Below are 18,989 nucleotides of genomic sequence, written 5' to 3' on the forward strand. Positions count from 1 at the left end.
TTATTTCTTCTGTAGAGTAATTCAATATTTAGTTGAACTGATTGAAAGGAAAGGAATTCATAACAGTGTAATTATATGATACCCTTCCCATCCTTATTTACTTAGACTATATCCTCACAATAAATTTCCTCTGAGGCATTTTTCCTGTCTTATAAATATTTGATTTGGGACAGTCCTAATGAAAGTATATAGGTCATATGTTTAGTATATATTCATTAATCATAACAAAGCTCTAAACAATATGAAATGAAATACACAGCTCTGAAATTCAAGGATTCTTAAAGATAACCCAGAAATCATATTAAAAATGTTCCTTTTCTAAGTACTTTCTATGTGTTCTTTGTCCTTTTGTGTTTCATTAAGTGTGGGTCTTGTTAAATTGTGAAGGGCAGCCTAAGGTTGTATTTTTTTCTTAGTTACTACTCTTGTTCTAGTACTCTTGAACTTCAGTTTTGAACAATATTTTTCAGGTGAATGGTCTTAAAATGGTTGATGAGCCAATGGAAGAGGGAGAAGCAGATTCTTGCCAAGTAAGTACTCACATTATTAAGCTACGTTTTTCAAATATAAGGGCAAAGAATAGTATGAAAGGAGACAATCTTATGTCAATTAAAGAAATGTATTTAGGTAAGTTAATAAGCAAATCTAATTCTTAATAAAATAGCAGTACTTCAAAGTATAGGACAGATTTTTTTGGTAGAAATTCTTATCGATAAATTTTATTAAACAACTTTATTGGAGCATAATTTACATGCCATGAAATTTACCCATTTTAAGTTTAGCAGATGAAATATTTATTGCCAATATCTGAGTAACTGGATTAAAATTCAGAGTCCTCTGAATTAAATAAGACTGTCTAACTATAGGGTAGAAAGGAGATCTAACATGAAAATATTTAACTAAAAGGATAACCTGAGTTCAATTGAAATCTATTACCTGGTTTTCAAAAAGAATTGCATGTAAATTATTTCAGAAATTTCTAACTATTTTAAAAGACTGCTTAACTATTTAACATTAGGCCATTCTATGCAAGGACTGTAATCCTAGTCTCTCATTTTACAAGATCTCATTACATAGAAGAGTGTTCTTAAGATTTTAGGGAGGGTCTGACTTAAGTAGGCTTCCCTGGTGGCTCAGACAGTAAAAATTTTGCCTGCATGCAGGAGACCTGGGTTCAATCCCTGGGTCAGGAAGATCCCCTGGAGAAGGGAATGGCTACCCACTCCAGTATTCTTGCCTAGAGAATCCCAGGGACAGAGGAGCCTAGAGGGCTACAGTCCATGGAGTCACATTTGAGTTGGATATGACTGAGCAACTAACACTTCCATTTACACTTTTTGACTAGATATCCCCATGGATGTTGATATTTTGATTGTCATTTCTGTGCTTTATGTTATAGATTTGTAGTTTTTTTAAACCTGGAAGGAGACTCAGACATTGTATTCTATAATACCTTCATTGTATAGATAAGTCTACTGAGACCTGTAGAAGTTACTGTGATTTATATCAGGCCATAAGACTAACAAGTAGCAGAATCAAGACTTAATGACCCAGTGTGCCTCATATTAGGTCAATTGTGCATTGTGCAGATGCAAAGAAGTGGAAAATAAGGAAAACAGTGTTCTTTTTTTTTTTTCAGTTGTGGATAAAATCATCTTTCATGTCTTTTATCCCTCTGAAACTGGTTAAAGTGAATTTTTCTCAGATAGGAACCAGCAGAGAGATTTAAATTGGGTTTGTCCAACACTCTCTTTTGAAATGTTCTATGTAAAAATCAACTTTCTCTGCAGATACTGATGATCTAACAATAATATCAGTTCTGATTAACAAGGTGGGAGGTAAAATGTTATCATTTTAGCTTTTGTAATTTACATAATAACTTATGTTAATTTTGAGTACAATTAAATGTAAACTTATATCAAAATCATCTAAAGCTGTATCTACAGATCATATGGGCTAAGGCATAGTAATATTTATGTTCCTAGTTTATAAAAGAGTGTAAGGAAATACAAAGGTAATGGGGAAGGGTGTATTTTAGTATTAATAAATTAGCAGGAAAATGCCATGCCCCACACCACAGGAGGAGAATATTTGTATGTGTGTGTATGTATGTATGCATGTGCACATGTGTAGCCAATGTAAACACATAGACATATACACGGGGTTATAGTTAAATACTAATTTTAATTAAAACTGATGGTACAAATGAACTTACTTATAAAACAGAAATAGAGTCATAGATGTAGAAAACAAACTTATGGTTTCCAAAGGGGAAAGAGTGGGGAAGGATAAATTGGGAGATTGGGTTTGACATATACACACTCATATATATAAAGTAGATAACTAATGAGAACCTACTAAAGAACTCTACTCAGTACTCTGTAATGACCTATGTGGGAACGGAATCTAAAAAAGAGTGGATATATGTACATGTATAGCTGATTTACTTTGCTGTAGAGCAGAAACTAACACAACACTGTAAGTCAACTGTACTCTAATAAAATTATTTTTAAAACATGAGGCAAGACATATAGTTTTAATGGAAAGACAGTAAAAATATAGTGTTGGATTCTAATGCCATTTATATTAGGCAATCAACTTCAGTGGCTAGAAAGGGGAATCTAAAATTTTGGTGAATAAAGCACCTAGAATCACTTTCAAGGATTTGATTTAATTTGTGGCCTAAGTTTTCTGGATTTAAAACATTATGTATTTTTTGCTGTGTGATGTTTAGATATTTGTTTTGTGACAAATGATATGGGTGATAAGAAACACTAACTATAAATATATCATCCCTCTTTTTAATGTTTTCCTATATAGGAATGTTTTAGTGGGGGGTTTGTGGTTGCCTATTCCAATGTGATTCTGGCAGCTGTGTCTTTTTCTGATTGGCTTTAAAAAAAAAAAAACGATCCTGGGTTCATGTCAATGTATGGCAAAAAGCACTACAATACTGTCAAGTAATTAGCCTCCAACTAATAAAAATAAATGAAAAAAAAAAAAAAACGAGTCAGACACGAAAAAAAAATGATGGTGGGTTATAGAGACTGCTCTATGATGTATAGATTCTTTAAACAGTATTCTTCAAATTTGAGCTTTATATATTATTGCCTATGTGGCGTGATGCTGTTTTGTATTTAGCTAATTTAGATAGCCAGTCTGCTCCATCTCATTTATGGTAGCTGTAGACTTTCATGGTTATTAGAGTTCTTCAATTAAAACAAGCAAAATTAAATAAAATGCTTCCCATACTCTGTATATCTAGCATATGATTAGCAAAGCTGAATTATAGTTAATGTAGTTTTAATATATCTAGATTTGTTATGAAGAATTGTTCCATTTCTCAAGATAGCCTTTACATTTGGTAAGTATTCAGTAATAGGTCACTAGTAAAAGATATCTGATATCATATGTCACCACCTAGTCCCATACTTCTCCAAACATGATCCAAGTTAGAAAAAATATGTTAGGATTCTTCTTTAGTAGATGACTAACATGAGTTAATTTTTTATGTTGTCAAAATAAGCATGGTCATATTTGGTAGCTTTTGAACCATTATATTCACTTTTTAAAAAATCATTTATTTTAATTGGAGGATAATTACTTTACAATATTGTGATGATTTTTTGCCAAACATCAACATGAATTGGTCATAGGTATACATGTGTCACCCTATCCTCCCACATCCCTCCCACCCTATCCCTCTAGGTTGTCCCAGAGCACGGGCTTTGGGTACCTTGCTTCATGTATCAAACTCGCACTGGTCATCTATTTTACATATGGTAATGTATATGTTTCAATGCTATTCTCTCAAATCATCCCACCCTCTCCTTTTCCCACTGAGTCCAAAAGTCTGTTCTTTGTACCTGTGTCTCCTTTGTTGCCCTGTGCATAGGATCGTCAGTAGCATCCTTCTAGATTCTATATATATGCATTAATATACAGTATTTTCTTTCTCTTTCTGACTTACTTCACTCTGTATAATAGGCTCTAGGTTCATCCACCTAATTAGAACTCACTTAAGTGTATTCTTTTTTGTAGCTGAGTAATATTCCATTGTGTATATGTATCACAACTTCCTTATCCATTCATTGGCTGATGGACATCTTGGTTGCTTCCATGTCCTAGCTATTGTAAATAGTGCTGCAATGAACACTGGAGTACATGTGTCTCTTTCAGTGATGGTTTCCTTGGAGTGTATGCCCATCAGTGGGATTGCTGGGTTGTATGGCAATTCTATCCCCAGTTTTTTAAGAAATATCGACACTGTTCTCCATAGTAACTGTACCAGTTTGCATTCCTAACAGCAGTTTTAGAGGGTTCCCTTTTCTCCACACCCTCTCCAGCATTTATTGTTTGTAGAACTTTTGATGATGGCCATTCACTAGTGTAACATGATAACTCATTGTGGTTTTGATTTGCATTTCTCTTAAAGTTTGTATGGAATGCTTATTATTCCCTCAAATAAAATACATATTTTTAACACTACCAGTATTTTAGTAATTTCCAAAGGTGATGATTAGACATTTGTTGATTTTATTAGCACAAAGTCAGCAATATTTTTAGTCTCTGAATCTTTTTTAACTTTTTATTTTATATTAGAATATAGCAGATTAACAATGTTTTGATAGTTTTAGCTGTACAGTGTAGTGAATCAGTTACATATATATATAGATATACATATAGATGTTTCAGTTTAGTTCAGTCGCTCAGTCATGTCCTACTCTTTGCGACCCCATGGACTACAGCACACCAGGCCCCCCTGTCTATCACCAACTCCCGGAATTTACTCAAACCCATGTCCATTGAGTCAGGGATGCCATCCAACCATCTCATCTTCTGCTGTCCCCTTCTCCTCCCACCTTCAATCTTTCCCAGCATCACGGTCTTTTCAAATGAGTTGGTTCTTCGCATCAGGTGGCCAAAATATTGGAGTTTCAGCTTCAGCATCAGTCCTTCCAATGAATATTCAAGACTGATTTCCTTTAGGATGGACTGGTTGGATCTCCTTGCAGTCCACGGAACTCTCAAGAGTCTTCTCCAACACTACAGTTCAAAAGCATCAATTCTTCAGCACTAAGCTTTCTTTATAGTCCAACTCTCACATCCATACATGACTACTGGAAAAACCATAGCTTTGACTACATGGACCTTTGTTGGTAAAGTAATGTCTCTGCTTTTTAATATGATGTCTAGGTTGGTCATAACTTTTCTTTCAAGGAGAAAGCGTCTTTTGATTTCATAGCTGCAGTCACCATCTGCAGTGATTTTGGAGCCCCTAGAAATCAAGTCTGTCACTGTCTCCACTGTTTACCCATCTATTTGCCGTGAAGAGATGGGACCAGATGCCATGATCTTAGTTTTCTGAACGTTGAGTTTGAAGCCAAATTTTTCACTCTCCTCTTTCACTTTCATCAAGAGGCTTTTTTTTTTTTTAATTTTTTTAAAATTTTATTTTATTTATTTTTTTAAGAGGCTTTTTAGTTCTTCTTCACTTTTTGCCAGAAGGGTGGTGTCATCTGCATCTGAGGGTATTGATATTTCTCCCAGGAATCTTGATTCCAGCTTGTGCTTCATCCAGCCCAGCATTTCTCATGATGTACTCTGTATATAAGTTAAATAAGAAGGATGGCAATATATAGCCTTGTTGTACTTGTTTCTCGATTTGGAACCAGTCTGTTGGTTCCATGTCCAGTTCTAACTGTTGCATACAGATTTCTCAAGAGGCAGGTCAGGTGGTCTGTTATTCCCATCCCTTGAAGAATTTTCCACATTTTGTTGGGATCCTCACAGTGCAAGGCTTTGGCATAGTCAATAAAGCAGAAGTAGATGTTTTTCTGGAACTCTCTTGCTTTTTCGATAATCCATCACATGTTGGCAATTTGATCTCTGGTTCCTCTGCCTTTTCTAAATGCAGCTTAAACATCTGGAAGTTCACGGTTCAACGTACTGTTGAAGCCTGGCTTGGAGAATTTTGAGCATTACTTTGCTAGTGTGTGAGATCAGTGCAATTGTGCAGTGGTTTGAGCATTCTTTGGCATTGCCTTTCTTTGGGATTGGAATGAAAACTGACCTTTTCCAGTCCTGTGGCTAGTGCTCAGTTTTCCAAATTTGCTGGTATATCAAGTGCCGCAGTTTTGGTGCATCATCTTTTAAGACTTGAAATAGCTCAACTGGAATTCTGTCACAACCATTAGCTTTGTTCGTAGTGATGCTTCCTAAGGCCCGCTTGACTTTGCCTTCCAGGATGTCTGACTCTAGTTGAGTGATCACCCCATTGTGATTATCTGGGTCATGAGTATCTTTTTAGTATAGTTCTTCTGTGTACTCTTGCCACCTGTTCTTAATATCGTCTGCTTTTGTTAGGTCCATACCATTTCTGTCCTTTTTGTGCCCATCTTTGCATGAAATGTTCCCTTGGGATCTCTGATTTTCTTGAAGAGATCTTTAGTGTTTCCCATTCTATTGTTTTCTTCTATTTCTTTGTGTTGATCACTGGGGAAAGCTTTCATATCTCTCCTTGCTATTCTTTGGAACTCTGCATTCAAATGCCTATATCTTTCCTTTTCTCCTTTGCCTTTAGCTTCTCTTCTTTTAACAGGTATTTGTATATGTGTATCTATATATCCATATGTATATCTATATACATACACACATATACGTCTATTCTTTTCTCATTTAGGTTGTTACATAATACTGAGAAGAGTTCCCTGTGCTATACAGTAGGTCCTTGTTGGTTATCTACTTTAAGTATGGCAGTGTGTTTATCTCAGTCCCAAACTCCCAAACTGTCCCTTTCCCCCACCTTTTCCCTGGTGACTCAGCTGGTAAAGAACCTTCCTGCCAGTGCAGGAGGAGATGTAAGAGACATGGATTCAATCCCTGTGTTGGGAAGATCTCCTGGAGAATGGAATGGAAACCACTCCATTATTCTTACCTGGGAAATCCTGTGGACAGAGGAGCCTTTCTGTCCAGGTAACCATAAATTCCTTCTCTAAGTCTGTGAGTCTATAAATTCATTTGTGTCATTTCTTTTTAGATTCTGCTCATAAGCAATATCATATGATATTTCTCTTTCTCTGTTTGACTTACTTCACTCAGTATGAAAAGTTCTAGGTCCATCCATGTTGCTGCAAATGGCATTATTTCATTCTTTAATCCATTCCTCTGTTAATGGGCATTTAGGTTGCTTCCATGTCTTGGTTATTGTAGACAGTACTGCAATGAACATTGGCATGCACGTATCCTTTTGGGTCATGTTTTAGTCTGGATATATGGTCAGCAGTGGGATATCAGGGTCATATGGTACCTCAATTTTTAGTTTTGGAAGGAACCTCCATACTATTCTCCATAATGGCCATACTAATTTACATTCCCACCAACAGTGTATGAGGATTCCCTTCTCTCCACACCCTTTGCAACATTTACTCTTTGTAGATTTTTTTGTTGATTGCCCTTCTGGCTGGTGTGAGTTGGTACTCATTGTGGTTTTGATTTGCCTTTCTTTAATAAATAGCAATGTTGAACATCTTTTCATAAGCCTCTTGATCATCTGTGTGTCTTCTTTGGAAAAAACATCTATTTAGGTATTATGCCCATTTTTTGTTTGTGTTGTTTGTTTCCATGAGGCTAAGCTCCATGAGCTGTTCATAAGTTTTGGAGACAAATCTGGTATCAGTCATGTCATTTGCAAATATTTTCTCCCGATCTGTGGGTTGTCTTTTTGTTTTGTTTATGGTTTCCTTTGCTGTTTAAAAGCTTTTAAATTTAATTAGGCCCCATTTGTTTATTTTTGTTTTTACTTTCATTGCTCTGGGGATGGATTGAAAAATATATTGCTTCAATTTATGTCAGAGTGTCCTGCTTATGTTTTATCCATTTTGAGCTTATTTTTGTGTATGGTGTTAAAGAAAGTTCTAATTTCATTTTTTGCATATAGCTTTCCAGCTTACCCAGCATCATTTGTTGATGAAACTGTCTTTCCTCCATGGTATAATCTTGGCTCCTTCCTTTTATCATAGATTAATTGATTGTAGGTGTGTGGGTTTATCTCTGGCATTTCACTCTGACTCTGTTGAGCTATATGTCTGTTTTTGTTCTAGTGCCATATTGTGTTGGTGACTATAGCTTCATAGTATAGTCTGAAGCCAGGGAGCCTGATTCCTCAAGGTCCTCCCACCACCACTCAGGATTCCTTTGGCTATTCAAGGTCTTTTGTGTCTCCATATAAATTTTAAGATTTTTTTTTTTTTGTTCTAGTTCTGTGAAAAATGCCATTGGTAATTTCTTAGGGATTGCATTGAATCTGTAGATTGCCTTAGGAAGTATAGTCATTTTCACAGTATTGATTCTTCCAGTCCAAGAACATGGTTTATCTTTCCGTCTGTTTGTGTTATCTTCTATTTCTTCTATTAGCATCTTACAGTTTTAGAAGTACAGGTCTTTTGTCTCCTTAGGTAGGTTTATTCCTAGGTATTTTATTATTTTTGTTTCAATGCTAAATGGGTTTGTTTCCTTAATTTCTCTTTCTGATCTTTCATTGTTAATGTGTAGAAATGCCACAGATTTCTGTTGTAAACTGCAACTTTACCAATTTCATTGATGAGTTCTAACAGTTTTCTCACAGTGTCTTTAGGGTTTTCTATGTATAGTATCATGTCATCTGTACATAATGACTGTTATTACTTCTTTTCCAATTTGGATTCCTTTTCTTTCTTTCTCTTCTCTGATTGCATTACCTAGTACTTCCAAAACTATGTTGAGTAAAAGTGCTGAAAGTGGACATCCTTGTGTTGTTATGATCTTAGAGAAAATGCTTTCAGCTTTTCATCATTGACTATGATGTTAGTTGTAGGTTCAGTTGTATAATGTTAGTTGTAGGTTTGTTGTAGATGGCCTTTAGTATGTTGAGATATATTCCCTCTTTGCCCACTTTCTTGAGAGTTTTTATCATAAGTGGGTTTTCAATTTTGTCAAAAGTATTTATCCTTTTCTTCCAGGTTGTCTAGTTTATCAGCATACAGTTATTTGTAGTAGTCTCTTAGGATCCTTTGTAATTCTGTGGTGTCAGTTGTAACTTCTCTTTTTTCATTTCTAATTTTATTGATTTGAATCCTCCCCCTTTTTTTCTTGATGATCCTGGTAAGGGACTAACAATTTTGTTTATCTTTTCATAGAACCAGCTCTTAGTTTCATTGATCTTTCCTATTGTTTTCATTGTCTCTGTTTCATTTATTTCTGTTCTAAACTTATGAGTTCTTTCCTTCTACTGACGGGTTTTGTTTGTTCTTTCTCTACTTGCTTTAGTTGTAAGGTTAGGTTATTAATTTGAGATTTTTCTTGTTTCTTGAGGTGAACTCTTAGTCATATAAATTTCCCTCTCAGAAATGCTTTTATTGCATCTTACAGGTTTCGGATTGTTGTGGTTTCATTTTCATTTGTCTCTTGGTGTTTTTTGATTTCCTCTTTGATTTCTTCAGTGATCCATTGATTATTTAGTAGCATGTTGTTTAGCCTTCAGGTGTTTGTGATTTTTTACAGGGTTTTTCTTATAGTTTATTTTTAATCTGATAGTGTTTTGGTCAGAAAATATGCTTGATATGCTTTCGGTTTTCTTAAAGTTACCAAAGCTCACTTTGTGGCCCAGCATGTAGTCAGTCTTGGAGAATGTTCCCTGTGTACTTGAGAAGAATGTGTATTCTGCTGCTTCTAGATTGAATGTTCTCTAAGTATCAGTTAAGTCTATCTAGTCTTATGTGTCATTTAAGGCCTGCATTTCCTTAGTTATTTTCTGTCTGGATCATTTGTCCATTGATAAAAGTGGTGTGTTAAAGTCCCTTACTATCATTGTATTGCTGTCAGTTTCTCTCTTTATGACTGTTAGTATTTGCTGTATACATTGAGGTACTCCTATGTTGAGTGCATATATATTTTCAACTCGTATATCTTCTTCTCAGATTGATCCATTGATCATTATGTAATGTCCTTCTTTGTCTTTTATAATAGTCATTTTAAAGTATATTTTGTCTGCTATGAGTATTGCTACTCCAGCTTTCTTTTGATTTCCATTTGCATGGAATACCTTCTTCTGTCCCCTCACTTTCAGTCTGTATATGTCCCTAGAGCTGAGGTAGGTCTGTCTCATGTAGAAAGCATATATACAGGTCTTGTTTTTGTATTGATTCAGCTGGTCTCTGTCTTTTGGTTGGAGCACTTAATCTATTTACCTTTAAGGTAATTACTAGTATGTATCTTCTTGCTGTGATTTTCTTAATTGTTTTGGGTTTGTTTTTGTGGTCTTTTTCATCTCCTCTTTTATTATTCTTTTCTCTTTTTGTTTGATGGCCATTTTTGTGTTGTGCTTGGGTTGCCTTTTCTTTTATATGTGTGTATCTATTGTAGTTTTGGGGTTTGCTGTTGCCATGAGGTTTTAATATAGCAGTCTATATGTGTACAAGGTTTTTTAAGGTGCTGCTCTCTTCTCCACCAAGAGGAGTTCCTTTAGTATTTGTTGCAAAACTGGTCTGGTAGTACTGAATTCTCTTAGCTTTTGCTCTTTGAAAAGTTTTTTATTTCTCCATCAAATCTGAATGATAGCCTTGCTGGGTACAGTATTCTTGGTTGTAGATTCTTCCATTTCATCACTTTAAATGTATCTTGCCACTCCTTTCTGGTCTGTAGAATTTCTATTGAGAAATCAGCTCATAACCATATTGGTGTTCCCTTGTATGTTATTTTTTGTTTCTCCCTTGTTGCTTTTAATATTTTTTCTTTGTCTTTAATTTTTGTCAATTTGATTATTGTATATCTTGGCATGTTCCTCCTTGGATTTATCCTGCTTGGAACTCTGTACTTCTTGGACTTAGGTGATTGCTTCTTTCTCATGTTAGGGATGTTTTCAGCTATTATCTCTTCAGACATTTTCTCAGGTCCTTCTCCCTCCCTTCTCCTTGGACCCTTATAATGTGAATGTTGTTGTGTGTAATGTTGTCCCAGAGGTGTCTTAGACTGTCTTAATTTATTTTCATTCTTTATTCTGTTTCATGGCAATAATTTCTGCCATTCTGTCTTCCAGGTTACTTATCTGTTCTTCTGACTTAGTTATTCTGTTATTGATTCCATCTAGAGTATTTTTCATTTCAATTATTGTATTGATCATCGCTGTTTGTTTATTCTTTAGTTCTTCTGGGTCTTTGAGCATTTTTAACATCTTCCCAATCCTTGCCTCCTTTCTTTGAGATCCAGGATCATCTTCTCTATCATTTTTATGAATTCTTTTTCCAGAATGTTGCCTATCTTCACTTCACTTGGTTGATTTCTGGGGTTTTATTGTGTTCTTTCATCTGGGACATAATCTATTGCAGTTTCATTTTGTTTAACTCACTTCAGTTGTGACTTTTGCTCCACAGAGTGCAGGACTGTAGTTCTTCTGCTTCTGGTGTCTGTTTTCTCGTCAGTTCAATTCAGTTCACTTGCTCAGTCATGTCCGACTCTTTGCGTCCCCATGAATCACAGCACGCCAGTCCTCCCTGTCCATCACCAACTCGCAGAGTTTACTCAAACTCATGCCCATCGAGTCGGTGATATCATCCAGCCATCTCATCCTCTGTCATCTCCTTCTCTTCCTGCCCCCAATCCCTCCTAGCATCAGGGTCTTTTCCAATGAGTCAACTCTTCACATGAGGTGGCCAAAGTACTGGAGTTTCAACCTCAGCATCAGTACCTCCAATGAACACCCAGGACTGATCTCCTTTAGGATGGACTGGTTGGATCTCCTTGCAGTCCAAGGGACTCTCAAGAGTCTTCTCCAACACCACAGTTCAAAGGCATCAATTTTTCGGCACTCAGCTTTCTTCACAGTCCAACTCTCACATCCATACATGACCACTGGAAAAACCATATCCCTGGCCAGATGGACCTTTGTTGGCAAAGTAACGTCTCTGCTTTTTAATATGCTATCTAGGTTGGTCATAACTTTCCTTCCAAGGAGTAAGCGTCTTTTAATTTCATGGCTGCAGGCACCATCTGCAGTGATTTTGGAGCCCCCCAAAATAAAGTCTGACACTGTTTCCACTGTCTCCCCATCTATTTCTCATAGGTGAGGCTATATAAAAGGCTTGTGGAAGCTTCCTAATGGGAGGGACTGGTGGTGGGTAGAGCTGGATTTTGTTTCCCTATTGGGTAAGGCTATGCTCAGTAGAACTTTAATCTGCTCATATGCTGATGACTGGAGCTTTGTTCCCTTCATGTTGGTTATTTGGCCTGACACTGCCCAGCACTGGAGCCTGCAAGTTGTTTGATGGAGCTAATGTTGCCCTTCAGGAGGGCTTATGCTAATGAATCCTTCCCAAAACTGTTGCTATTATCATCTTTCTCCTTGCAGTGAGCCACAGCCACCCCTCACCTCTGCAGGAGACCCTCTAATACTAGCAGATCGGTTTGACCTGGTCACTTATGGGGTTATTACCTTTTCCCCCTTGGTCTTGGTACATATAAGACTTTGTGTGTGCCCTCTAAGAGTGGAATTTCTGTTTTCCCCTGTGCTGCTGAATTCCTGTAGTCAAATCCCAGTGGCCTTCAAAGTTAGATGCTGGGGATTCCTCTTCTCATTGTTGAACCCAGGTTTGGAAGCCTGACACATGGCTCAGAACCTTTACTCTAGTGGGAGAACTTCTGTGGTGTAATTGTTTTCCAGTTTGTGGGTCACACATTTAATAGGTATGGGATTTGATTCTGTTGTGATTGTATCTCTCCTTCCATTTTGCTGTGGTTTCTCCTTTGTTTTTGGGTATCTTTTTTGGTAGGTTCCAACGTTTTTGTATTGATGGTTGCTCAGCAGTTGTGATTCCAGTGCTCTCACAGGAAGGGTGAGAGTAATCCTTCTACTCTGCCATCTTGAGCTAATCCCCCTTTTTCAAAAGACTTTAAATTTATTTACATTTTTATTACAGGTATGTAAAGTTACATTTAATTGAAAATGTATATTCAAAAGGACAAAACTGATTCCTGATATTTTTAAGCCCTAAGTTTCTAATTTTAGAAACCATTATTGACATGTTTCTCACATAAGAATCCTTTAAATACTCTCTCAGAAGTGTATTTTAATTAAACTTATGTGTAGCCGTAAGTGGGGAATATGTTGAAGAAGAAGTTGAAGTGCCTTCTTCCTATATGGTTTGTTTTTCCTTCCTCTGTTTATCTTTCCATTTAGCTTTGTTGTGCTTCCTCCTAATAAAATCAGTTGTCAAAAAATTCCTAAGAGTGAGTCATCTTCAAAAAAGTTTTCGAAGCAGTAAGTGTATTTGGTAGTTTGCTTTATACTTTATCAATATGTTTTTCCAGTGTTCATTGTTGGCTCCCTAAATTGAAAAACATGATCACAAATTTTAGATGTCAGAGCATATTATTTTGGTTGCAGTTGAAACTTTATAGTTTTTCTGTTTATCAATAATTACTATGATGTTCCAAAAAAAATTTCTAACTCATAATTATCCTTGCCTAAAATTTGTCATTTGATGTTGGAAAGAATAGTAGTCCCTATTTCAAAGTTATTAAATTTTAATTTTACATTACCAACTTTTTTATGCAGATTAAATAAAATTAGGTACTGTGTATTAGTTTTCTAGGGCTGTCATAACTAAGTGCCACATACTAGGTGATTTAAACAACAAATTTGTTTTCTTTCAATTCTGGAGACTGTAAGTTCAAGATATTGGCAGGAGTGGTTTCTTCTGAGGCCTCTCTGCTTGACTTGTAGATGGCTGTCTTGACTTGTAGATCCCTGTGCCTTCACGTGCTTTTTCCTGTGTGTCTATGCCCTGATTTCTTCCTCTTATAGAAGCACCAGTCATATTGGACTAAGGCCCACCCTCTTGACCTTTAAAGACCCTATCTCCAAATACAGTTATATTCTGAGGTACTGTGGGACTTCAGCATATGTATTTGAGGGGGCATGTTTCAGTCCATTATATATTATATACCTTTTTGTCTTGTTAAGGAAAATGTTATTTCTGGCAGCATTTGCTTTCCTGAAGTCCTCAAGTCCCAGTATATAGCTTAGTGACTAATGTATAGCATGTGCTTTATGAGTGTTCTTGATTTTTTTGAGTGAGTAAATAAAGAAAAGCGAGTATTTTGAGAAGCTAAGTATCATGAGAAGATAAGATAATAATAATACAACATTATTATACCAGGATAGGAACATTTTTTCAAAAATGAATAACTCTTAGGAAAAACAAATGGATCACTGATAAGTTCATTACTACTTTATTTTGTGTTTAATTGCGGCCACTCTCAAGCTTTCAGAATGGTATAGAACCAGAAGAAAGCGAGATGGAGGAAGGAAGGAGGATTGAAGGTGAGGTGGGGGGAGAACATTTAAATAGTAAGCATTAATATATGTAACCTTGGGGAAGCTGAGAAGTGTTGGGCAATAGACAATAATAGGGCAGGGAGCAGATGAAATAAGAAAGACCAGAATTGGAAATGATGACACTGGAAGGTACCAGATAATTTGACAGAGCAAAAGAGCTGCTGCTGCTGAGGCTGCTAAGTCACTTCAGTCGGGTCTGATTCTGTGCGACCCCATAGATGGCAGCCCACCAGGCTCCCCCGTCCCTGGGTTTCTCCAGGCAAGAACACTGGAGTGGGTTGCCGTTTCCTTCTCCAATGCATGAAAGTGAAAAGTGAAAGTGAAGTCGCTCAGTTGTGTCCGACTCTTTGCGACCCCATGGACTGCAGCCTACCAGGCTCCTCCATCCATGGGATTTTCCAGGCAAGAGTACTGGAGTGGGGTGCCATTGCCTTCTCCGCAAAAGAGCTAGTTGCATACAAATACTGAAATAATTTTGTAATAATTAGCCAATTGTGTGTGTGTATATGTGTGTATATATTTGTGTGCACATGTTGTCTAACTATATATATCTTGGTGCTCAATTGCTCAGTCGTGTCCAACTCTTTGCAACCCCATGGACTATAGCCTGCTGGGCTCCTCTGTCCATTGGATTCTCCAGGGAAGAATACTGGAGTGGTGGTCATTTCATCCTCCAGGGGAGTGCCTTAAAAAATGCATATGCCTGAGTTCCCTTTCTAGTTCTGATGAACCATAATCTCTGGCGGTGAGACCCGAATTTGTGTGTTGAATAAATATTCTAAAAGTAATTTTTTAAAACTAGAAAATTTGTAAATTACTGTCTAAAAGACAAACTAGCCATAATTTAGTAATGTAATACATATAGCTATTTGTCTGGGAACATATATCTATAAAAGGCAGATGGCCAGTCAGTAAGTTAATATCAGCAATTTTTAAAAGTACAGATTCTGGGATCATTATGCCCTTTATTTGTGTTGAGTATAGCACAGTATAATAAAAATATGAATCATGGGGAATTCCCTGGTGGTCCAGTGATTAAGACTCCATGCTTCCAGTGCAGGGGACATGAGTTCAGTGCCTGGTTGAAGAACTAAGATCCCACATGCCACATGACATGGCCAAAAAAAAAAATACTGATCATGAATAATATGGAAAATTATTTATATTCCTCACACTCTTAAGGAAAAAATGCTTATATTATTAAATTTAGATATATTGTTATCACAAAGTCAGTTCTATTCAAATTTGACATAATTCCATTATTCTGAATGAATCTGCTATTTCCCCATTCCCTTTATGTATTTTAAAAAATAAATTATTCATACATATTTTTCTGTTTTTTAAAAGGTAATTAAAGATAATTTTGAAGATTCTTACTGATTTTACCTTTACGAATCTTTCTTCTTAAAAATAAGTTTTTTTTTCCATTCCCATTTTATGAAATTGGTTGAATTGTTTTGGGCTGTCCACTCCCACAAGGTCAAACAATTATTGTGCTAAGCATTAGGAATGCAGAGTTGAATGTGATATTACCTGGATACACGAAGCTCACTGTCTAGTGGGAAAGAAAAGGTAAGCTGTTAGGACTCAGTGTGACAGTATTATATGGTGGCTATCTATTGGGAAAAGTCTTTTCTAATCTAGAGCATTTTCATGTCAGAAATTTTATTGTGTAATACTGCTAAAAATTGAAGGACATATTGCATTTTTAAATGATGGGCATATATGGATTTTAATTAGAAGAGTCATTAGACAGACATTTCTGTTCAAAGATTTGCTTAGTTTTGGTGAAACGAAGTAGGATGGAATATAGCTGTTACTTAGCTCTGAACATTTTTTAAAAAAATGATGTTATGACCCATGTTTTAATGATGATTGTCAATGTGGCAGAAACTGAAGTGCCTTGTTAAACGTAAAAATGCTGTATTGTGTTCAATATAATATCACAGACTTGGAGAGGACCTTAAAGAACAATCTAATGTAATTTTTGTTATGTGGGAACACTGAGGTAGAGTGGCTTGTGATTTGGCCAAGGCTACTTAGCTTATGAATGACAGAGCTAGAAACAAAACTTACTCTGTGACTTTTCTACCAGTGTTCTTTCCACTGGAGAAAACTCCCAATAAGTTATGTTTTTGTTACAGTCCATACTTTGAAGACTTTTACTGCATTCATAATATGTGGTATAAAATCAGCTAATTGTAGTATTAATGAGTATGCAATTTGATGTTGCTTTTGGTATACATATATTGCAAAGATGCATAAAGATATGCCATACTTTAATGTAATTAAAAGCATATGTATTTGCATTAAAAAAGTCCTTCACATTTTTACAAAAAAGACCCCTTTTCAGAGAGGAAACTCATTCTCATAGCTACTTAAAAGAGTCTAGTGAAATACTCTTTTGCTCTATAAGAAACATCCAGGGACAAGCTGCTTGTATATTTTGGAAATTAATCCGTTGTCAATTGTTTCATTTGCTATTATATTCTCCCATTCTGAGGGTTGTGTTTTCACTTTGTTTACAGTTTCCTTTGCTGTGCAAAAGCTTTTAAGTTTAATTAGATCTCACTTATTTGTCTTTGTTTTTGTTTCCATTATTCTAGGAGGTGGGTCATAAGGGATCTTGCTATGATTTATGGCATACTGTGTTCTGCTTATGTTTTCTTATAAGAGTTTTGTAGTTTCTGGTCTTACATTTAGGTCTTTAATCCATTTCGAGTTAATATTTGTGTATGGTATTAGGAAGTATTCTAACTTAATTTTTTTGCATATAGTTGTCCAGTTCCTCCGGCACCACTTATTGAAGAAACTGTCTTTTTCCAATTGTATATTCTTGCCTCCTTTGTCAAAGATAAAGTGCCCATATGTGTGTGAGGTGATCTCTTGGCTTTCTGTCATGTTCCATTGGTCTGTACTTCTGGTTTTGTGCCAGTAACATATTGTCTTTATGACTGTAGCTTTGTGGTATAGTGTGAAATCAGTTTCCTCCAGTTCCATTCTTCTTTCTCAAAATTGCTTTGGCTATTTGGGGTCTTTTATGATTCCATACGAATGTGAATTTTTTTGTTCTAGTTTTGTGAAAAATGCCATTGGTAATCTAATAGAGATGCATTTAATCTGTACATTGCTTTTGGTGGTATAGTCATTTTCACAATATTGATTCTTCCAACCTAGGAGTGTGGAATATCCATCCATCTATTTATATCATCTTTGATTTCTTTCCTTAGTGTCTTATAGTTTTCTGTAAATAGTTCTTCCGTCTCCTTAGGTAGGTTTATTCCTAGGTATTTTATTCTTTTAGTTGCAATGGTAAATACCAGAAAAACAAACAACCCAATCAAAGTGGGCAAAAGACCTAACTAGACATTTCTCCAAAGAAGACATACAAATGGCTAATAAATACATGAAGAGAAGCTCAATATCACTCATTAGAGAAATGCAAATCAAAACTACAATGAGATATTACCTCACACCACACAGAATGGCCATAATCAAAAAAATCCACAAACAGCAAGTATTGGAGAGGATGTGGAGAAAAGGGAACCCTCTTATACTGCTGGTGGGAATGTAAATTGATATAGCAACTATGGAAGACAGTATGGAGATTCCTTAAAAACTAGGAATAAAACCATCATATGACCCAGCAATACCACTTCTAGGCATATACCCTGAAGAAATCAAAAATGAAAAAGACACATGTACCCCAGTGTTCATTGCAGCAGTATTTACAATAGCCAGGGCATGGAAGGAACCCAGAAGTCCATTGACAGAGGAATGGATAAGGAAGCTGTGGTACATATATACAATGGAATACTGCTCAGCCATGAAAGGAATGCATTTGAGTCAGTTCTAATGAGGTAGATGGACCTAGTGCCTATTATACAGAGTGAAATAAGTCAGAAAGAGAAAAGCAAATACCGTGTATTAACACATATATATGGAATTTAGAAAGATGGTACTGACGTATCTGTTCACAGAGCAGCAATGGAGATTCAGACCTAGAGAACAGACTTATGGACAAGGATCGGGGAGAAGAGGGAGAGGGTGAGGTGAATGGGGAGAGTAGCATGGATGCATATACACTAACATATGTAAATAGATAACCAATGGGAATTTGCAGTATGATTCAGGGGACTCAAACTGGGGCTCTGTAATAACCTAGAGGGATGGGAATGGGCGGGAAGTGGGAGGGAGATTCAAAAGGGAGGTGACATATGTACACCTATGATTAATTCATGGTCATGTATGACAGAAATCAAACCAATATTGTAAAGCAATCATCAATCAATTAAAACTAAATATTAAAAATAAAGGAACATCCAGGGGCATATTTTTCAGAACTGATACTTCATTTCTGACTGATTAATGAGTCCTAATACCTAAAGCTAAAATTACTCTGCTGGATTATATAACATGGTAGTTATTTTAGCTACCATGAAGCCTAACTTACTTGGGACCATACTCTTGTCCACTTTGGCCACATTCACCATTGGTTAATGAATTAATTAAAAGGTGAATTGATTGAGAACATTTTTGCCATCCAGACCAGAATTAATACGATATAATGGAAAGCTACCACAACTTCTAGACATTGTGATTAACTAGTCATGTGAAC

General features: G+C 36.1%; 1 protein-coding gene across 10 annotated transcripts in view; it reads left to right on the plus strand.

Annotated features, from left to right (window-relative positions):
* The window catches only part of RPS6KA6 (ribosomal protein S6 kinase A6), a 174,080-nt gene that overhangs the window by 34,548 nt on the left and 120,543 nt on the right, over positions 1-18,989 (plus strand). For 9 of the 10 annotated variants that reach the window (XM_061135966.1, XM_061135965.1, XM_061135964.1 and 6 more), the window contains one exon: positions 471-530. The exons of the other annotated variant lie outside the window; for it this stretch is intronic. In XM_061135966.1, the coding sequence (XP_060991949.1) occupies positions 471-530 (60 nt within the window). The remainder of the gene's footprint in view (positions 1-470; positions 531-18,989) is intronic. 10 annotated transcript variants of the gene reach the window in all.

This window comes from Dama dama, chromosome X (genome assembly GCF_033118175.1).
Source record: "Dama dama isolate Ldn47 chromosome X, ASM3311817v1, whole genome shotgun sequence".
Taxonomy (NCBI): domain Eukaryota; kingdom Metazoa; phylum Chordata; class Mammalia; order Artiodactyla; family Cervidae; genus Dama; species Dama dama.